Source organism: Rosa chinensis, chromosome 1 (assembly GCF_002994745.2).
Source record: "Rosa chinensis cultivar Old Blush chromosome 1, RchiOBHm-V2, whole genome shotgun sequence".
NCBI lineage: Eukaryota > Viridiplantae > Streptophyta > Magnoliopsida > Rosales > Rosaceae > Rosa > Rosa chinensis.
In genome coordinates, this window is record NC_037088.1 from 39,048,255 (window position 1) to 39,071,618 (window position 23,364).

Sequence of the window (23,364 nt, forward strand, 5' to 3'; positions counted from 1 at the left end):
AAAATTAATCTTGGAACAGCAGATGAACCCATAGAAGTGGCCATCAGCGCTTACTTGGAGCCTAGCGAGAAACAGGGGCTCATTGAGTTATTACATGAATTCAAAGACTTCTTCGCGGAGAAGTATGAGGATATACCAGGCCTGTCACCGGACTTGGTGTGCCACCAATTACCAACACTCCCTGACAGGAAGCCTAAGAAACAAGAGCCGCGACGAATGAACTTTGAAACCCAAATTCTCATCAAAGAGGAAGTCGAGAAAATGCACAAGTCCGGCGTTATCAGGGTAGCCAAATACAATCAATGGCTATCTAATATCGTGCCAGTTCGCAAGAAGAACGACAAGATGAGGGTCTGCATTGCCTACAGAGACCTTAATGTCGCTACACCTAAAGATGTCTACCCTATGCCGGTCGCGGATATGTTAGTAGACGCTGTAGCGGGACATGAATTATTATCCTTCATGGACGGCACCGCGGGGTATCACCAGATTCCAGTCGCAGAAGAAGACAGACATAAAACCGCATTCCGTTGTCCCGGCTTCGCGGGCGTTTTTGAATACGTGGTTATGCCTTTTGGACTGAAGAATGCCGGAGCGACGTATCAGAGAGCCATGAACCTGATCTTCCACGACATACTGGGAAGATTTTAGAGGTCTACATCGATGACGTAGTGGTGAAGTCTCAGAGGAAGGGTGACCACATCCCCGATCTCCGGAAGGTGTTTGAGCGCATGCGACAACACAAGCTCAAGATGAATCCAGTTAAATGCGTTTTTGGGGTTCGAGCGGGAGATTTTCTAGGGTTCATTGTTCACCAGAGAGGTATAGAAGTCCCTGAAGACAAAGCGAGCGCGGTCATCAATGCTACCGCCCCACGAACAAAAAAGGAGTTGCAACGTTTGCTGGGTAAGATAAACTTTCTGAGACGTTTCATCTCTAACTCTGCAGGTAAAATCCAGCCCTTCTCCCCATTGCTGAAACTACAGGGACAGGCTGAGTTCGTATGGGAGCCTAAACATCAAGAGGCTTTCGACAGAATCAAGACCTACCTCGCGAGTCCGCCTGTCCTAGTTCCACCTAGGGCTGGAATTCCGCTGAAGTTATACATTTCAGCATTTGAGGCTTCCATTGCCAGTCTGCACGCTCAGGATGATGAAGGAGGTATCGAGCATGCTATATTTTACCTCAGCCGGACACTGACAGATTGTGAGACGAGGTACACCCCTATGGAGAAACTGTGTCTGACTTTGTATTTTTCAGCGTGCAAGTTGCGACACTACATGTTATCCTTTACTACCTGCATCATCGCTCAAACAGATCTAGTCAAATACATGTTATCGCGGCCTATTTTGAGAGGCCGCATTGGCAAGTGGATCCTCGCCCTTTCAGAATTTTCGCTACAATACGTCCCTCAGAAAGCTGTTAAGGGGCAGGCCATCGCAGATTTTCTGGCACATCATCCTATGTTGGAGATACCCACGGTAAAGGAGTTGGAAATAGCGTCAGTCACTATGACACGGCCAGATTTGGCGCGCATCCCAAAATACGCAGTTTGGTACCAGGCCACAGTCTCCTTGCAGCCCTGGGTACTGTTCTTTGATGGCTCTAGAACCGAAACATTGGCCGGAGAAGGGATTGTTCTGGAAAATCCAACTGGCGATCGTTTCTCTTACTCTTTCCAATTACAATTCAAATGCACGAACAATCAGGCCGATAACGAAGCTCTTATTATCGGGCTCGAAGTCTTACTAGAAATGGGTGTAAGAGACGTTCAGATCCGCGGCGATTCTCAGCTCGTTATAAACCAGCTTCAAAACGTATATCGATGTGCAAGTTGGCTGCTCATGCCATATTTGAATCGTGCCATTGAGCTTCTGGATCAGTTTGCCGATGTCGATTTGGAGCATATTCCTCGCGAGCGCAATTTCGCTGCCAATGAGCTCGCTCAGCTGGCCACGGGCATTACATTGAAGTATGGAGTTCGCGAGCGTCTTCTGAAGGTTGAGCGTCGCACACTGCCCTCATGGCTCGCACGGCCTGATCCGCCAGATGATCCAGTGGTCGCGGTGCTAGAACCTATAGATGTGGATTGGCGCATCCCACTGGTTACTTACCTCAAGCACCCAGACCCCACAGCTGACAGAAAGATTCGCTTTCTCGCTCTAAATTATCTCCTCAGGGGTGACGAGTTGCGACGCCGTGGGGAAGATGGCATGGACTTTCGGTGTGTCTATGGTCGCGAAGCTAAACGATTAATGCGTGAAGCGCATACAGGGATATGTGGAGCTCATCAGGCGGGACCCAAGATGCGATGGCTTATTAGGCGACATGGTTATTAGTGGCCCAGCATTCTAAAGGATTGAATTGCATTCGCCAAAGGATGCGAAGATTGTCAAGCACATGGTCCAGTCCAGCATATTCCTAACATTCCTATGCAACCTATCATCAAGCCTTGGCCTGCGCGAGGCTGGGCACTGGACTTAATTGGAATGATCCATCCCCACTCGTCTCTCCAACATAAGTTCATCATCGTCACCACTGACTTCTTCACCAAATAGGTTGAGGCGGAGCCATTAAAGGAAGCCTCCGACAGCACCATTCGCCAGTTTATTTTTTGTAACATTCTCTGTAGGTTTGGTGTCCCTGAGGTGCTCGTTTCAGACCGGGGGGCAGCGTTCATGGGAGGTCCCGTCGAGCAACTAGTCACGGATTTTGGCATCCAGTTCGTCCACAGTACCCCGTATTACGCTCAGTCTAACGGTCAAGCGGAGGCTAGCAACAAGATAATTATTACCCTACTAAAGAAAATGCTGGCAGAGAACCCTCGCCAATGGCACGATACTTTGTACGAGACACTTTGGGCTTATCGCACTTCTAAGAGGAGTCCCACTGCGACGACACCGTATGCCCTTATGTTTGGCCACGACGCTATGCTACCCTTGGAGATTAACGTTCATTCCTTACGCGTCTAAGAGCAACATCATTTGATCGGAGAAGACTACGTCCAGGCAATGTGGCAGGAACACGAAGATTTAAGCGAGCAGCGGTTAGCGGCTTTGGATAATCTGGTCATGGAAAAGCAGCTTATTGCTCGCGCCTATCATAAGCGGACGCGTGGTCGCAGTTATAAAGAAGGGGAGCTTGTTTGGAAAGCCGTTTTACCCCTTGGTGAAAAGTTAACAGGCCGCGGTAAATGGACCCCACGATGGGAAGGGCCCTTTGTCGTTCACCGGATTTTGGAGCGCGGGGCTTTTCACCTCAGGGACATCGATGGGGACATCCATCGCAATCCCATCAACGGACGATTCTTGAAGAAATATTACCCTAGTGTTTGGGAGTTCGAAGATCCATCGGACTAACCTTTGAATTAGATAGGGGGGCAATCATAGTGTTCCTCGGCTCACACCACCGTTACGTTCAGGCCTTCGTCTCGTGTATTTGCTTCGCCTACGAACACTAGGGGGGCAAAACTATATATTTCCAGGCCTGCTCTTGAGGCCTTATTTTTGATTAATTTCTTGATTAATTCCCAGGCCTGCTCTTGAGGCTTTATTTTGGAATAATTTCCAACTTTGATTGTACTTTTTCCTTAACAACATGTGTTAAGAATATATATGGGGGCCTATACAACCTATACAAGAGGCCTTATTTTACAACAATAACTTTTAACTATAAAAACATTTATTCATAAAGGGGCTTTGCAGCCAAAAGCAGTATAGATAGAGACATTTACATTTGCAATTACAAGGCCAAAAGTGGCTTGAAAAATCATAAGGATTTCAGATCTTCTAAGAGTTTCTGGATCTTGTGGTGGCAAGGAGGACATGGGCAGTACCGCTGGCACTCTTCTTCTCTTCACCCAGATCCTCCTCCGATCTGAGTCGCAGCTGCTCTCATTTGTACCGGAGGAAGAGGGAAGGAAATAATCCATCCCAACACTTCTAGTTGGTTGTCCTCCGGGATGGAGTTGGTATCCAGAGCGAGCGCGACCCACAACCACATCTACCTCCAGGGGAAAAACAGAAGTCTCGTAGTCAGGCCCTGGAGGTAGACCGCGAAAGAAGAACAGTCGGCCTCAACGTGGCCTTCTGCCCTTCTTCCCCATGCTCCACGCGAACAGTCTGAGAAGAGGGACCCCTCAGAATAGGGTTCTGCCGCGTTAGGAGCATGACATGTTCTTCGGTTTAACTGAGACTGGCAAGTTCATCCAGATTTTCAGAAACCAAAGACATGCCACTGGACCTGAGATTAAGCCATGAGGCCTATCTAGGTCCTGAGATTAAGCCATGAAGTCTATGGATTTGGGGCTGAGGATGACGCTATGAGGGGAAGATCTCAGAAAATGAAGAAAGAGAAGTAAGGTTTGCGATACTATATCTGGGAAAGCCATACTTGCTGGTGTTTATCTTTTCCCCAAAGTGTTAGTATTTATAGAAGCCAAGTTCAGTGGCCTCAACCGTGCGATGGACGGTTGAAGTACTGTCAACGCCATCAATAAGAGTATAAGAGGAATTGAATGCAAAGATCTCGGAAATGAAGGTACTTGAAAACGCGTGGGAAGCGGGGCAGTCTCCGAGGAGATAACCGCTTCGTTTCGAAACTTTTCGTCAAACCAACTTCAATGACAATAAAGGCAGACATTAATTCGTAAACTGAATGTATGTTTGGGCCAAGCAATGTGGGCTAAATATATTAGATAAATATTGTTCATACAAATTGGGCCTAACAGGGGCCTAAAGTTTTTGGCCCGCATGGGTCAGGTGAAGTAAGTGTTCATCCAGACGAAAACTGGCATCGGCAGCAGCTCGCTCCGCTTGTCTGGCTGCTTCGCGAGCCTGAGCTAAATTTTGAGACATCGCTTCTAAAGCTGCTAAGGGTTGCTCTAACAGAGGTTCCTCATGCTCAAGCCGGGCCATCACCGCAGTCAGTTGGGCTTGCAGGTCCCGGATTTGTGTCCGAAGATGATTCTGCGTGATGCGCAAGTCTCTGACAAGGACGGCCCTATCGCCCAAGAAATCACGAGATGTCTCTGTTTGGTGTGTAAGGCCCCGATAGTGGACCTGAGCTTGCCTCGCTTGTGCGGTCGCGTTCGTTCCGTCATTGATCCGCTCAGGAAGGTTTTGTAACAACTCATATATCTCGGTGAACTCAGCCTCAGTAATGGTTCGCTCGCGGCGAAGAACCATCAAGTATTCCTGAGCTCTGGCGGGTGCACCTGGCAATAAGATGTCATGACCCAGAAGTCGCTGCAACCCATCCCTCGCTTCATCTATGACTCCTGGAGGGGTCACTTCGAGTACGCGAACAAGTCTCTCCAGCCTAGAAGGGGGTTCGGAAGATGGAGCAGGAGCATCAGTATCAGCAGCAGCAGTAGGGGCCTCCTGGGGCTCTATAACAAGGACCGTTTCTGGCTCCTGTTCGACATTTGCTCCTTCTCCCACTTCAGGGACATGGGGGGCAGGATCCTAGACCACCACATCTCCACCGACTGGGTCTGCCGGATCAGCGACAGGCACCTCTGCAGCGGTTGCTGTTTCCCCGACAGGATCAGGACTCTGTGGTTAAGAAGGACTTTTTAGAGTGCACAAAAAATAAAACAGACTAAGGCCTTCGGTTCAAGGTGTACCTCTACAGCCAGGGGCTCATGCAGAATTGCTATCGGCGCAGGCTCTTGAGTTGCCTCGTCAGGGAGGGGATCAAGCGCTACTTGCATTAAAGGTTGTGCAGCGATCGGTTCCTCAGGCGGCAAGCTTGAAGGGGCTATTCCTTCGTCCAGCTCGGGCGAGCTGTCGACTATAACCTGCACCGGAATCAAAGCCAAAGGCACATCGCTCGCGTTGCTGGCGGGAGGTGGGAGATTACTAGAATCCGTGGGTGATTGGGCCCGCGGGGCAGTTGTTCCTTCACCAGCAGCGGAACAGCCTTCCCCAGTATGTTCGGAGGGCCGGCGACGGATCTGCGAGTGAAACAGTTATAGGAATCGGACTAAAAGATAGATAATGGCTAGTATGATTTTTTCCTATCTCTTACCAGTCGATCAGCGAGTGGTTCATCCTCTTCCCATGGGTCAGTGCGAGGGTCTGAGCGGTTGCGCTTGCGAGCCAGAGCAGCCGCGATCTGCCAAAATTGCAAAGTTAGACTTGATTCATCAGAGGCATGATCCTGAGACTAGAAGGTTCTTACAGTTTGCGGATTATCGTCGTCGGAAGACGATTCCTCAGTGTCAGGCTCTGTGAGCACCGCCTTCTGCTTTCCAGACTGGCCAGCGGCCGGGGAAGTACGGATTGTGCGAGCACCAGAGCGTGGCGTAGTTCCCTGACATAGCGATGGATGAGTAGAAAGAAAATAAAAGGAAAAATTGCAGAGGATAAGGCTCAGATACTTACCTCTGGAGGGGGTTCGCGGATTACAATACCAGCCTGTGCTAGGCGAGGAACTCGAGTCGGTTGTGTCACCGGAAGAGGCTGGGACCGTGTCGCATGCTCGGGAAAGCGAGCGAGCACTTCAACATCGACAGGATAGGGGTTTTTCAGTTATCCAAATAGGGCTGCGAAGAGTTCGTCGTCCTGCTGAGTCCAGCAATTAACTGAAACCTCCGCCCACCAGTCTTTGTATCCTTCTTCAGCCCCGTCCACAGCATCAATAACTTGGGCCCAATCAGGAAGATCAACCAGCGCAAGCATACTTTGCGCCGGCACCGATCCAAGGGGGGGCCGAATCTGCGCTAGGAAGTATTGTAGTTCCAGGCGTCGTATAGAGGGAATGGCACCAATTGGACAAGGCCGAATTGGCGAGCGAAATGATTGGGAGCGTAGAGCTCGTAGCTAAGTTCCTCGGCAGCGATCCTGATGTCTGAACAGGAGATCGTGCGAAGAAAAGCCAAGCGTGCGCGATCAGTGTAGCGAGGATCGCCAGGAAGAAAGCCATATTCAAGTAAAGAGGGGCATTTTCTACCCAAAATTATGTCACAGTATGGCATCTAGTTTAAAAGGTACAGATAAGAAAAACACTCGGAGTAAGGGGGGATGAATACCTCCCCTCGCGGCAGAACCACCGACCCAAGAGTTGGTCGGCCGGTGGGAGTAACGGGATATCATCACGACGGAAGAACGGGAAGTAAGTTTGGATCCAGAAATCTAAAATCCAAAAAGGGCCAGACATGCTAGTCTCAAATGGGTGCATGGTGGCCTGGTATAGCATGCGGTAAAGGGCTCCTAATACTGGCTGCCCAAGTCCGATATTGCGGCCGTTGTAGAGGCCCGTCGCTAGAAGAGTCCAAGTACCAGTGGGCTTGCAGGAAGAGGTACAGAATATGAACTTGCAGAGCCAGTACTCCAGAAAAGCGATTCCGCCGGTCGCATTGTGTTCCCGGCTATAATACGCCAGCCATCGCGGGTAAGAGCCACTGTGGGCACTGCGACCGTGTTGGGCCATGGTCGAAGTAAAGTTGACAGAATCAAATTGACCATGCACATAGGGTTCGCCATCGATGGGCAGGCCAGTGATGGCAAGAATATCCAACAGAGTGACACTCATTTGACCAAACCTAAAGTCAAATGTGTTGGTGGCGGTATTCCAGAAACAAAGGAAAGCAGCGAGTGGCGAGCGATTGCCGCTGCGAGGAAGATTAAAGCATAGATCGATGGTATGCGTGATACCTGCTGCGTTCCAGCGAGACAGATCCCGCGCCCGCGTTACGCGATACCAAGAAGTCTCTGCTGCACTGATGGAGGACGGCCAATGCCCTATTTTGGCTCGATGGTTCTGAACGCCCCAACTACTAAAATCTCCAGGGGTCCTTCGGAGGACTGGAATGGGTCGACGGACTGGTAAGCCATAGAGAGCGATAGCGTCGTCAGGAATAGCATCTCGTGGCGCTGGACCCAGTCCGGTTTGGTGGTCGGAGAATCGAAGGAGCAGGGGTCGATGGATAGGTGTGTGGAGATGAATGCGAGTACCAATATTGGTTCCCCAAGTATGGGCAACCTTTTCGTTCAACTCTTCCTCTTGATCGATGATTATCTTCTTTGGGGGAGCCATTTCTGGGTTTCTGCGAAGGAGGTAATGGACGAAATGGATTTTTCTGGGCTTAAGAGACTGGAGGGGTTTCTGATGTGACAGGTCTAGTGGCTGTGGGTTTAAATAAAGATATTTGTGAGGGAAACGATACGACAGAAAGGCGTTTTTGCAAATGAAAGGACGCAACCTTCATTAATGACATCGTTTCGAGCGATCGGCGCGTCGTTTTAGTCCCCTTCAAGCAGTCACATCTTCGTGGGCCTGCTTTCGGGGCCTGGGGGGCAATGTTTGAGCCCAAAAGTAATTTTGGCAAGATCCTTTAGTGGATTTAGCATAGCGGGCCGATACCTACGGCCCAAAAATAAGCCTACTTGGGTTTGGGTTACAGCTTCGCCCATTCCGTAATCCATAAGGAAAACGAAACCTTATTGGAGTCAAGTAGCAGAGATTGAATAGGAAACTTCAATCAATAATCCTTCGGTAGCAAGGAACAGTCGAAGACCTAGGTATAAATACTAGGGTTCAAGGACACAAAAGGACCTCTCTCAACTCAACTAATCCCAGCGATTACAAAGCCTCCCCGGAGTAAACCTTCAATCTCGTTGAAACCCGGTGACCACGCGCCAGTCCTAGTCTCCTCGCGAGCCGACTGTCAGCATCACCAGACCAACCCGGCGACCGTGCTTCCAGTCCTAGTCTCCTCGTGAGCCGACTGTCAGTACTACTACCACCGACACAACCAGCGAAGCAAGGGTAACGCTCTCGCAACCCAGCGAAGCTAAAGTCACGCTTTAGCAAAACCCGTGCTTTCTCACAACTTCCCAATGATTGCTCTGCTTAGTCTACAACACTAAGTATCGATAAGGTGAACGCGAAGAGATCACACCCAAAGTCCTTATCCGTAAGGCAGAAGTCCTTTCCCGGAAGGCTAGAGAAGAACCCTGTGACGAGGTTGGTGCTCTCCTCGTCCGCAGCGCTTGAAGAAGAAGTCAGGTCAAGGGACTACCCCAACGACTGCACCCCGCGGTGCTGGCACGCCTGCACAATCACTCGCTCAAAAGAGACAGTTTGCACCCCTACCGGATTTACGCGTCAAACAGTAACTACTTAATGTCTTAAGCTTAGTTTCAATGTACTTTTTTTTATCTAATCTTGTTTTTCATATGGTTTATTTCTTGCGATACAGTTTTGCATCTACTCTATACAATTGTACTGTCCATTTTTAATTAAATACATATCCTCAAAATTTCTTTTTAAAAGAAACACACACACCGATTGCTTGTTTTAATGATTTCATGTTTGAATCGATGTGACGGTTGCTATAAGTTTCTCTATTTCAAACTGTTCGAAGTAAAGTAAATCCGAGAATGATGGAGTGGTAAGATCATGATGTTTGAATAGATTTGGGTCAATCCCCCTCCCAATGACTTGGTTATGGTCACCTCTGTTAACTTATTTCTATGAACGACACACTGCAGAAGAAAAATCAACAGACACAAACTTCGTTTTTGGTTAGTATTGAATCATAGGAAAGCTTGAAGAACCTCAAATATATCCATAGAACCACAATACAAAGTATGATCGAGAAGCCAAGAATGACATTGTCTGAGTATAGTTTATATAATAGAAGAGAATCAAATCAAATGCGTGAGCAGTATGGCTCTGGTACCATAATAGAAAGCTTAAAGAACCTTGAATATATTCATAGAATAACTATAATACAAAGTATGATTGAGAAGCCAAAAATGGCATTGTCTCTGTATAGTTAAGTATGACTGAGAAGCCAAGAATGGCATTGTCTCTGTATAGTTTCTATTACAGAAGAAAACATAGAGGAAAATCAAGCTTAAGAATTAAACATAAAACTGGGTATGACATAAAATCAAGCAGAACTTACAATAGAAAAGAAAAGGGAGGTTTGTGATAATTTTAAAATCTTTTATACTAGGGATCTAGTATCTTTATGGAAAAGGTTAAGCTTCTTTAGCGAACTATCCTTATTTTATCGTTACTCATATTAATCGTAATGCAAATAGTGTAGCACATAGTTCAGCTCACTTTATAAGCAAATAGTGTTACATCACTTTATAAGCATTGTACAAGTTATACCGGACTAGTTAGCACAAAGGTATTTTGTGCAATCCGCGAAATCAAAAGTGAAAAATTGTCCGATGGTAAATCCGACTTGACCCATGTATTCAAAGCGTACTAATTGCAACAATTTGAAAAAATTGGTCTCATTCGCCGTCGCTTCGGACTGGTCACTCGGTCAATGCAGTCTACCATATTTATCGCCATTTATCAAAATATCCCTTATGTTAAAATGACCTCACGATTCTTGTTGAAATTCAATGTTTGTGCTCTCAGCTACCATACTCTCCCACACTAAGTACCAATGAGCCGTTATAAGCATTTTTATTCGATGTGTACTAAGGGTTTAGTGTTGACCATGACACGTGGATCAAGGCCTAAATAACGACGAAATAAGTAAATTTCTCACCAGATGAAAAAATCGTCATGATTTGGCTACTCTTAGGAATACATGAACTTAAATAGGGTTGACCTCCTTTATCAAGGTCGCAATGACGACGTGTATGACTAACTTTTTTACTATGCACAAAACTACGCAGTGAATATATAGTTAATGTTAAATCTATCAATTTTCATTTTTTATTTTTCAGATCACATAAGATCGATATATGCCTACTAGTATGGTCTACCTTGTTACTTGTTACTTGAATATGAAAAGAAAAGAAAAAAAATTGATTTCTAACAGTTTGAATACATAAACGTGATTAAAATCATCACAAACCTCCCTTTTCTTTTCTATTGTAAGTTCTGCTTGATTTTATGTCATACCCAGTTTTATGTTTAATTCTTAAGCTTGATTTTCCTCTTTGTTTTCTTCTGTAATAGAAACTATACAGAGACAATATAAAGCTTGAAGAACCTCGAACATATTCATAGAACCACAATACAAAGTATGATCGAGAAGCCAAGAATGACATTGTCTCTATATAGTTTACATAATGAAAGAGAATCAAATCAGATGTGTGAGCAGTATGGCTCTGGTACCATAATAGAAAGCTTAAAGAACCTTGAATATATTCATAGAATAATTATAATACAAAGTATGATTGAGAAGCCAAAAATGGCATCGTCTCTGTATAGTTAAGTATGATTGAGAAGCCAAGAATGGCATTGTCTCTGTATAGTTTCTATTACAGAAGAAAACAAAGAGGAAAATCAAGCTTAAGAATTAAACATAAAACTGGGTACATATGACATAAAATCAAGCAGAACTTACAATAGAAAAGAAAAGGGAGGTTTTGTGATGATTTTAAAATCTCCAATGGGATTATGTTTCTATAAATTAGTCAATGTGATTAAATTTTCTATATAAACTTCTATAGTTTCTTCTTAAAAAAAAAAAAAGGTCTATAGTCCATTAAAAGTTATTAAAATATTTTTACATTAGGGCTAAATATTGGTTACTACCATGTGGTTTAGGTCCAAAATCAATTTAGTCCCTGAACTTCTAATTTTATCAAAAACACTCTTGCAGTTTCAATTTTGATCTAATAGGTCCAATCTATTAGTCTTCCGATAATTGAGTCATTTAACTTGTTGACGTGGCTCATATATGGTCTATGTTTTATGATGTGGTATTGAGGTGGCATGCATAGTCAATTTAGGAGTGGGTCTCACTATTATAAATCTATCAAATAAAAAGTTTTTCATCAAATAATCCAACTATAAGTTGAACCCATAGCAAAATATTAATGAATTGGACCTATTAGATCAAAATTGAAAGTACAAGGGTCTTTTTGATGAAATTAGAAGTTCAGGGACTGAATTGATTTTGGACCTAAACCACAGGGTAGTAACCAGTATTTAGCCCTTTACATTACTTATAGTAAGTAATGTGGTTTATTTGTTGATTTATTTTTGAGTTTTTGTTTTCCTAGGAAGTATTGTAATTTTTCTTTGATAAAAACAACTACACAATGGGGATTATATTCCAGAAGAAAAAAAATTAAGTGAGGTCAAGTTGGTTTGCACCTTAGCCACTGCGTCAACATTGTTGTTGATTAGTCCTTACTTCCCTTCTATATAATTAATAAGATTAATTGAATAAATAATAGAACATGATTCAGAGCCAGCGCTACCCAGAATCCAGATTTGCTATCCACAATCCCAGCACAGCATCGTTCCACTTAGAAACGGAATTAGCAGAAACCTTATCCGTCACCATCTCTTGCGTCTCGTAGTTCCCAGTCCAAATTAAAACTCCTTATCCTTTTGCATGAAAATAATCAATTCAGTCGTTGGGGTCTCTATTACAGATTTCTGACCCTATTCTCCACCTGCCCCCTTATCTCTTCCTTCTACATGTGATAGTATACCAAATAGATGAGTCACAAAACTAACTCCTTAACTAAGACATCTAGGTTGTCATAAAAAAACCTAAGACATCTAGGTTATGACAAGTGTCACTAGCTAGCTTTGACTATTGGATTCTGGAACCAACATTTTGAAAATGAAGACAGTACGGTCGTGAAACATGTTCTAGTATACCTTCATAATAGTGAAAATGTTGTACACACCTTGACCTATATATGAGATGAAGACAATATAAAGGAAAAGACACATTTTCCTTCATTTAGGATAAGCCAACAGCTACTCTAGCTATCTACTCTATACTAACTGACAATGAAGACAGTACACTCGTGAAACATGTTCTGGAATACTTTCATAATATTGAAAACATTTCACGCATCTTGTCCTATATATGAGATGAAGACAATACATAGGACAAGACACATTTCCCTTAATTAAGGATAAGCCAATAGTTACTCTATAATCACAGTAACAGTAGTGTGTATGCATGACTTCCAATAGTAACAGTAATGTGTATGTATGACTTCCAATACAGAGATTTTTCATTGAATTCCAAATAATTGAACGTCAGCATAACCAGCTAACCTTGCTATAAATTCTCTCTAGTCCTTTGTCAATAATACAATCACAACAAGCCTACAAGATTGCAGCCAGACTCAACTCACTCAAGAATCTACGGCCAACCGCGACATAGACTAGCAGGTTCTTTGTTCTACACACTTTAATTTTTCCAAATTTGTTTCTACTGTTGTGGTTATCAAACAATGCAAGTAGCTTAGAAGTATTTTATTTTTGGTTGTGATAGCAATCGGTCCGAAATTAATAATCGTTTAATTTTTCCGATTTTTAAATTCAGGGAACTTTGAAAAGATCGATGGATGGATTGGCAAAGAAGACAGAGAATGGAAAGACGTCCATAGATGTGGGGAAGTTGAAGAGTACTAAACATGACTGCCACTATTCTCCCACCAGTGATCAAACTTTGCGGTATACATATATGCACATTTAATTTAGAAAACATCATCCGTCTCATTACAAGTTAGCTAGTGTTTTTGACTGAGGTGTGCAAGTAGGAGAGACTGCAGATTTTAACTAGCTAGCTATTTGTGGATTCTTAAATTTAATGGTGATTGTCTTTTAACAATCATCTTATGCAAATGATATTTTGAGTTTTCATGGTCTCTTAGAAGTTAGATCTCACGTTAAATACTTACTAATCTATAGTTTTCTTTGAAATTGTTTTTAAAGTAATGATTTTTTTACGTACCACTTTTCACTGAAATCAGTTTTGTTTGAAGCACCATTTTTATAAGAGACCAATTTTCAGTAAAAGCACTTCGTGTGCTTAATTTAGGAAGAATGAGCCTAGTAATTGTTTTTTTATGAGAAGTATTTTTTTTTTTCAAAAAATAAATGAAACTTGATTATGTAACTCAAAGTTGTTCTACTTGATATAGGAAGAATGAGCCTAGTATTTTTTTATCGGAAGTAATTTTTTTTTTTCAAAAATAAATGAAACTTGATTATGTAACTCAAAGTTGTTCTAATTTTATTTGTCACACCATGTTGAAAACATTTTATTTGAGTTCTAATTTTGTGTAACTCAAATTTGATTAACTATCTATACTAAAAAATCCATTATCCTCGAGCTTCATCAAATTTTGGTTTACCAAAAACATTCATTTATAACATATGTCAAAACAAGTGAATAAAAACACATGGGTTCGAGTCACCATGGGGTATGAGTGAAATCTTTGATCATCTTTATTTAAAATGAAGAAGAAGAAAAAAAAGTGAATAAAAACACATAGAAATAAAACTCATAAAAATATACACTACAAATAGAAAAAAAAAATGTCACTGCCCACTTGCCGAAAACGCATAAAAGGCCAAAGCAAACACACGAACGCTAAAGCCCACAATCCCAAAATAAACAAAAAATTAAAAAATAAACTACTTTCAGTTTCATTTCAGTTTGGACTCATATAAAAAAATCTGAACCATATTATATGAACAAGAAACATAATGGAATATATGGTTCATATGATTCAAGGTCCTGTAACTTCTGTTAAATGATGTTTTTAGATATAAATTATCTATCACATGCAGTTGAATTTTCTAATCTGCATCGATAGAAAACAACTATGGCATGGTTTATAAAACAGTGATATTCATCCGATGAAATTGAGCAAATAAACACATATGATTTGCATTTGATGAATCTAGTTAGCTTCAATTTTCATATGAGCTTTGCATTCTATTCATCAAATTTCTTACATCCTCATAGATGGATTTCCGTATGCGGATGCAAATTCGTTTAGAAGAGGAAGCTAGGACATAATCAACTTCTTATGAATTTGGCATATGAATAATGCAAATTTATTTCACAAAAATTACGCTTAACTTTAAATCAAAGACCATCAGGAGCCTAGTTCTCTTTGATTAAACAACACTTAGTGTTGAAACTTGCTTTTGGGTTTCATTGATACTGCAAACAACACTTTAGAATATCCCCCAAATGTCACTATTCATTAAGTGGCGGAGCCGTTGGAGCATGGTGAGTCCCATGTCTTATTGGAATTTTTAATTTTTAATTTTTAATTTTTAAATTTTAAATTTTTGTACAGGATAATTATATAAATTGTTTAGAGTTTCTCAAAGCCAATTTGCTTGCTTAATTATATGCTGGGGTTGGTCCCGGATTCGAACATGTTGCAACATTAGACGTGTATGTGTGTGTGTATATATTTTTTAATCTCTCTCTTTTTTTTTTTTACATTATCAGAAATTGTCTAAAGAACTTTAAATATGATCAATAAAATATATAATTTTTTTTTTTTTAAACTTTTGAGTGCCCTACTTGAAATTAACTTCTGACTCCGCCATTGCATCCATTCACCTAAGTTTGGACAGACATAATCTAATATTATTCATGAACAAAATTACAAAGGCGAATTCTCAATCTGCTGGGGACATTCTTAGTAGCTGTTTCAAAATCACGTTATTTTTTTGTTTCAAAAACACGTTATTTTTTTCTAAATAAAAGTATTGTTACAATTATTAGATATTGTTGTAGTGTACGTGCCTACTTATATAGCATCAGAACTATTGATTCCTTTGGTACTGATTGTAGTTCCATCTTAATTTGCCAGTTCAAAGTCGGATTCACAGCTGGGTTATCAGAAAACTGCGACTCAAACGGAATTATTTGGCTCAGTATCGCAGGAACTTACAATAATGGATGAACCGGACAAGTGGTGTATCTACAGGGTTCCTAGCAAACTCCGCAATGTAAATGAAGCAGCATACACTCCTCAGTTACTTTCCATCGGACTCTTCCACCATGGAAAACCAGAACTGGAGGACATGGAAACCCATAAGAAAATGTATACCGAGAATTTCTACTTGCGTTCTTGGAAAAGTAAGGATGATCTAAAAAGGTTCATCAGGGACCGTAAGGAAAAAATTCTGCGGTGTTATGCAGGGACTATCAAGATTCCCATCGAAAAGGATCCTGTGGAGATAATTTTAGTTGATGCCTGCTTCATCATTGAGCTCCTTTTGCTGAACTCCATAACAAAGAATCATGAAAATGATTACATATTAAGATCACCATGGCTGAGGAAAGCTGTTGAGCAGGAACTGATACTTTTCGAAAATCAGCTTCCTTATTCTCTTCTTGAGGACCTATATGAATTTGCTCAGCCCGTCCGTTTACATTACCAATCTCGCAAAGGACCACAAGCACAAGAACAGCCCCAGGAATACAGCACAGGTGATCAAGACAGTCCCCGTGATTCTTTAGAGATTGTCATCCATGATGCTAAACCAGTTCATAATAATTTTTTGGAGCTTGCCAGCAAGTTCTTCAAAGATCATAATGAGGGAAAGGTCATCACTAGTGGCGTAAAACCGAAACACTTCACGGATCTGGTAAGACATTTTATGTGTTCAGAACATAAGCAATGGAAACGTACTACCATAAAAAATGTTTACAATATGAAGAAGCTGGCGGCAGCAGGAGTGAACTTTGAACCAATAAAAGAAGATGCACGCCTTTTCATTGAACGAGATAAGGAAGCTGCTAGTAAATGTAAGTTGAACTTTACATGTTTTAATAATATGAACCTGAAGCTCACAGAATTACGTGTAAAGGATGACACAGAATGTATTGTTCGAAATGTTATGGCCTTGGAGCAGTTTGTGTACCCGAAGGAGACGTATGTCTGTAATTACTTTCTGCTAATGGATCAGCTTGTGGACACTGTGGAAGATGTCGATTTTTTGGTTGCCAGAAAAGTTATCGTTAACATGCTAGGCAGCAATGAAGCAGCGGCAAATATGATTAATGGACTTTGTGATCATATCATGGAAGAAAGCTCCTGCTATGTTGACATCTGTGAGGACCTTAACAAGCACTACGAGAGTTCTTGGAACCGTCATATTGCAACCCTGAAAAGAGTTTATTTCAAGGATCTTTGGACAGCCAGTTCAACTATACTCGGATCTGCTGTCCTGGTTTTCTCAATCATTGGATCCATTCAATCATTCAAAAGCTTTTAGATTTATAGTTATTAATGGAAAGCATGAATATAACTAGCCTTCATCCATACATGTTATGCATGTGTAAAAGATGTGTAAAGTACTTTTTTTTGTTGGAAGAAAATAAAAAGGGTTGTTCTATTTGGATCTCATAATTTGCTATTTAAACTTCCTCTAATTTTTGTAAAAAGTTATTTCCTCAATTACTTCTCTAATAAAATGAAAAATAATGAAATAAAAATGAAGTGAATCATGTTGCAAATTTTGCATCTCAGAAGAAACAGAATAAAGTTTTCTGCTCTCTGTCTGTCTCTCAACATTTCTTGTATTCAACTCCACCCATAGATCTCAATCATCGAACAATTTTTTTTTTACTTCCATTTAATAATAAGCTAAAGAATTGATCAACAAGTTTCGTTCTTGATTCTTGTTAACCTAACGAACAATAGCTTTAATAAACACTGAAACTAGTTGTTCTTCATTCTAAGATTGAATTGGATCCCAACAACTCAAGTATTTGGCTGGATTGAGGTTCAAATTGAAGAGTTGCAAAAAGTGATCATTGGGCATACCTGAATGCTATTCCTTCTTTTTCTTTACAACCTATTTATCGTGCAGCAAATGGTGTTGTCCATCGATTGGCGCATCTTGCTAGTGTTTCTTACTTAGATGATTATTAATTAGTTAGATGAGACTCATGTAATTATCCAGGATGTACTCTATGAGGATTCTTGTAATAGTACTCGAGGTGCAGGTAATATGTCTCCGTAGCTGTACAATTGACGCAGTCGGATTGATAACTAGGTTTACCAGCAATAAACCTAACAAAAGGATTCTAGAGTCCACCACAGATAAAAGAGAAAATCTCTATTTTATTGATTAAAAGTTGAAAGATGCGTTCTGCAGCCGCATAAATAAGAGAAAAATACCCTAGGGCGACTAACAATTAAACCCTAAAGCCCATGGATAAAAACGAAAACAACCCAAAAATAACTAGGAAAACCAAAAACGGGTAATATAGAAAAATGTCATTTTGAGGCCCTAAACGACCCCGAAAGCCCGAAAAATGCTATCACTCATAGTAAAGCAATGAGTCTTGTTTCTGGCGCGATTCCCTTTCCGGAAAGGTAAGGTACGTCCCAATCAGACACCGAACTGCTGTTTCCTGTCTACTGGTCACTTTTCATTTTCCTCCTTTAGCACGATCTAACTGTTCTTCAAATTGGGCTGCCATCCGTTCTGCATCAACAATCATCCTTCTTCTATTAATAATAATAATGGGTGTGGGGCTAAGCCTCCCAGTTAGATTGGGTTCCAAACTTTTTTTTTTTAAATAGTTCATTCCCACAGGTCTGTGGCCTTTGAGGTCAATAGGGATAGATATTCAGATATGGCTATAGCCCATTCTGAGAATTACTTGAGTTTCATTTGCTGTTTTTTGCATTTTATGAGATTTGACCACTTGTTGCAGGCTTAACTTACATATACAATATTACTCAACAAATTAAAATGCTTAGTAACATGCTTAGTTAATGAACACCTTTATATATGCTTAGTTAACGAACCCCTTGTTGATGTTCTAGCTGTGCAATCTGTGCCCGAGAAATAGAATCGAATGTCACAGAAAGTACTAGGTTATGAATTCACCCCTTTATTTTAGTTTCTAAGATTTGACCTTTTTCTTCTTAATGTAATGTACTGTGACCGGTAATTGATGGTAAAATTACTTAAGTAGTGGTTTCTAGAACTCATGCCTTATTAAGCAAGTCATTAATTATTGTGAGGAAAACCAAATGAAACGAAAAGAGAAAATTTAGGAAAATTTTTTCCCTTATACAAAAGGGCTAAATACTAGTTAGTACCCTGTGGTTTAGGTCCAAAATAAATTCAGTCATTGGACTTCTAATTTCATCAAAAATACCCCTGCACTTTCAATTTTGATCTAATAGGTCCAATTCGTTAATATTATGTTATGAGTTCAAGTTATAGTTGGATTATTTGTTGAAAAACTATTTATTTTTAATAGTAGGACTCACTCCTAAATTGACTATGCAGACCACCTCGACACCACATCATAAAACATAGGCCATATATGAGCCACGTTAACAAGTTAAATAACTCAATTGTGGGAAAACTAACAAATTGGACCTATTAGATCAAAATTGAAAGTGCAGGGGTGTTTTTGATGAAATTAGAAGTTCAGGGACTGAATTGATTTTGGACCTAAATCACAGGGTAGTAATTTGTATTTAGCCCTATACAAAAATATGTTAGTAAAACCAAATGAAATAAAAAGAGCATAAATTCACCGCCAAGCTCAGGATCTCTCAAGCAAGTATTGATATCATTGTTTCATCGAGCTAATCTTCACCAGACTAAAGAATATGTATTTTTCCAATGCTACAGTTACCAAATATCAGAATGGAAACATTTCCATGTGCACAAGCTTATAATTCATGAAACACATGAGGCTTAGGAAATAACAAAGAGTTAGGTGGGTGGACTTGGATTCTCTGCTAGAAAATATAATGCTAAGATCTGCTTGGACTTTCATGAGAGTCTGCCACGTCATCTCAATAAAATCTGATGGCTGAGATGAAAAATTTGCAAGAGCCCAACTTTCAGAAAGCAACAACAGACCCCAGCTCTCTCTGCCTATCTCTCTCTCATATCAATCTAGTCTTTGATTCTCATCTGGTTATAAAACAACTACCACCAACTTCCATTCTCCATCAAGAAGTTGTTATATCCGTTTTGGAGCTTCAAGAATCCTCTTGAGTAGTCCTTTAAACACTTGCAGAATCCTACATCTACGAAGAATCATCATAATCTCATATGAGATTTGTTATTGTCGAATACTTTCTATTTTCTGGGTTTTTGTTCTTATAAATTGAATTCAAATGAGTTTTGTTCTTACCGTGAGATCTTTCATGAATTTGAGGGTATTTTATGTTTAAAGAAAGAATGGCTATTTTGTGTTTAAAGAAAGATGGTTGCAACTCTTTTCATTGAGAAAGTTGTCAGTTTCAGTTTTAGTTACAGAGAAGGGGAGAGAGAAGGGAAGGGAAGGAAAGCGAAGAAGAAGAAGAGGACACGATATGGTGCTTTAAGTCCACCAATATCATTTTGTAAACTCTTTATTATTAATCGTTGGATTGGCTGATCCTGATGTGGCAGCCTAATAACAAATTATAGCAGATCATAGCAAAGCAATTATAGTAGAGAAGCCAAGTCCTGGGTGGGTACATTTAGTTGAACTGTTCTTCAACCATGTTATGCCACTTTTTTTTTTTTTTTTTTTTTTGTGGGCATCTCCAACTCTATGATGTGGTTTTTTGGGCATTATGAACTCTATGTTGAGTGTTTAGGGAGATGTGTGATCCCTCTATGTTAACAATGTCTTTGTTTAAGTTAAAACTTCCTTCACCTACTACAAATAATAAAGTTGGACTTTCCTTGTTCTACATCGTCAGCTACTCAGTGGCAGATGCGGAACGAAGTTTTTTTTTAACTCTGAATTTATTTTTTAATTTCAACTCTCCCCATCTTCAACCTCGTGAGTAACCCGGAGTTGTTCTTTAAATTCCCTGAAATCTTCATCAATCATACAAACGAGGATGTATAGACTGTATAGAGCATTACGATTGACAATTGCGAGTCAAATTAACTTGACTGCAGGTTTTTACTCCAATTCTGGTTTGCTAGGTTTTAAATCTATTGCAGCTTCTGGTCAGGCTAAGATTGATTCCCTTGTACCCTTTTTTGATCGCTAATGATTTGTTCTTTTAAACCACTAATATCAATGGTTTAATTTGCGGCCAATTGTTCATTAGTTATCTAAGAGAACAGTTATGGTTATCTTATTTTTTTTTTTAGCTGAAGCAAATAAGGGGCTTTCCCCTTACTTGAATTTATGAAAAAAGTAAAAAGAAAAAAAGGAACTTAGGAGGGGGACCAAACCAAACCTCCCTACAAAAGCAACAAAGAAGAAACAAGTTATCATAACCGAAATTGGGGAATACCCAATTGGTCACTCTGACAATACGATAAAATAAAACCTGATGGAGCATCCCACCACACCATATTAAGAGAAGTCGTACCATAATTCTCCAAAGCCTCAGCTACCTTATTACGTTCACGAAAAATATGTGATACACGAAAAGTCATTTGAGAAATCTTGTACGTACAAGCAATTGTGCCAGCTAATAGAAATTGCCAGGGGACCAACAACGGAGACTTGATAAAATCCAGAATAAGAGAAGAGTTATGGTTATGTCTTTTCAATTTTGTGCTATTAATCTAAAGATAGTTCATTGATTTGGAACTAATTACAAGAAACAAAGGGATTAGAAGAAGAGAAAAGGCAATAAGGAGTGATGCAGATGACCTCACGTATTCTTTACCCAACAACTCCAGGTCTCTTCTGCTTACATATACACCTAACTAATTAACTGGGACAACATCATGCATCCACCTGATTTCATCAATTCAAGTGACAATTGTTGGAGAAACTAAAACAATTTCTCTGGTTCAAAAGTTAATTTTTCTGTTGAAAAATTTCACCAAATCGATTGAAGTTTGACATTATGCATTTTTACTGATAGATACTCATATACTCATATAGAAAAAATAAGACACTAGATGATTGTGCGGCCCAAGTTGATTTCGCCCATATGAATTTTTCCTTCTACATTATTATTTTGTCACACATGATGATTATCTGCCAATGTAGCTTATGCATTTAGAGAAAGAGGTTAGGAATGCGATTAATCTCTCCTAATGTAGCAAAAGAACAATAGTTAAGAGTCTTGACAGAGTGCAAAAACCATGGATCATGTTCTTAAAACATTTTTATCTTCCATTATTATCATCTACTTGCTTGTTTTAACTTTTTTTATCTCCCATATTCTTGGGAGATAAAGTCAAAGACAGAGACAGATATCTAAAAAGGTAAGTCGTGTGAAAATTGAAAATAAAGTTGACAAAATATCTTTATCGATGCCATTAACGAAGAAAAGACTTTGCCCTTGGGGTTGGGGAGTTGTGAATTGGGTTAGAATTAATCTAATCAAGAGTTTTAATTCTCTCCAATGTAACAAAAAAAAAAAATTAAGAGAAGACTTTGTCAACCAAACTTGAACATGTTTGATAAATACTTTGAAAACCATTTTGATGATTAAAGCCAATTATGACAAACTACATTGTAATTTATTACTTATTCATTTAATAATTTATCTCAACCCACCCTCATCTCCCACTCTTTTCACCCCGAAATAATTATTTTTAGTGCCTACCATCTCTAATGGAGTAGTGAAATTCGATTTTTAGTTATACATAACTGATTGAAGCAAATTTCAACTCCAACATAATAGCGATATAGATAAGTTAAATCTTACTTGAGCTAAATGACTACCTATATGTAGCTAGTGAATCATGAATAGTCAAAGCAAAAGTTATATTGCTCTCTTCTTTTCTTGTCCAAATGTCAGTTTATAATGCAATAAAACATATGATGCATGTCACTTACAAAGAGTTACTATTACTGAAGCAAAATTGTTAAATCAATAACGATATTTCACAATTTTAGTTAAATTTAACTAAAAAATAACTTCTATTGTTGGAGATGCATGCTAGCTGGTTTTTGGTCAAGCAGTTGTCAAATTGATTTGATTCACCTTGGACCCTTTTTTGTTTCTGACCTGCTTTTTTCAGTTTCTTATTGTTCTGGTTTGTTGTTTCATCCTTTAAAACAAGCGAAACTAATATTTTATAGTTTATTTAAAATGCTTTTTTATTTAGTAATTTAAAGAAGAAAAAATTTCTAAATAGTAGTTATTAGGCATGGGCTTGGGTCGGGCCGGGCCGGGCCTAAAATTTAGTGAGATTGAGACTGAGCCTGAAGCAATCGGTCCAGGCCGGTTCAGGCTTTTTCAAAAATGAAAACCTACAGAAATCGATCCCATGAGGGTCGGTTCGGTCTTTCGGGCTTTTCGGGCCCAAAATCCAGTTTGTCAGAACTTGCTGTTTTCCCAGTTTTTCAAAGACTCATCTGGACTTTTGTTAGTTTTGCCACTCATTTTTGTACCTGGAAATCTAGGATGCATATCAAATTGACAAACTCATTAACATAACTGATCATACAACATTACAACCTTAATGGCTGAGATCGTTAATTAAAAGTTTACAACACAAAGTCACAATTACATTGTCCAACTCCAACAGATTGAACTCATTAAATAACAATCCAAATTGTTCAATCATTCAAATGTTTGATCAAACTGAAATTTTGAATGGTACAATAGAAAGTAAGAAAACAATGAATTAATCAAACATGAACAGAAAGTCAAAAACTGCAGTTTTGCACAAATAGTTCAAATGTGAAATAAGTCAAATAACTCAAGC

At 40.0% G+C, this 23,364-nt stretch overlaps 1 protein-coding gene across 2 annotated transcripts; it reads left to right on the top strand.

Annotated features, from left to right (window-relative positions):
* Positions 1–12,888: 12,888 nt before the first annotated feature.
* Positions 12,889–17,114, top strand: LOC112182565 (UPF0481 protein At3g47200). 2 transcript variants are annotated; one of them, XM_024321075.2, is made up of 4 exons: positions 12,889–13,122; positions 13,277–13,407; positions 15,573–16,513; positions 16,621–17,114. In XM_024321075.2, the coding sequence occupies exons 2-4, from the start codon at positions 13,295–13,297 to the stop codon at positions 16,650–16,652; spliced, it is 1,086 nt and encodes a 361-aa protein (XP_024176843.1). In that variant the 5' UTR covers positions 12,889–13,122; positions 13,277–13,294; the 3' UTR covers positions 16,653–17,114. The 2 variants fall into 2 exon arrangements, with proteins under 2 accessions (XP_024176843.1, XP_024176841.1); XM_024321073.2 differs by having other exon boundaries at positions 15,573–17,114.
* Positions 17,115–23,364: the final 6,250 nt, after the last annotated feature.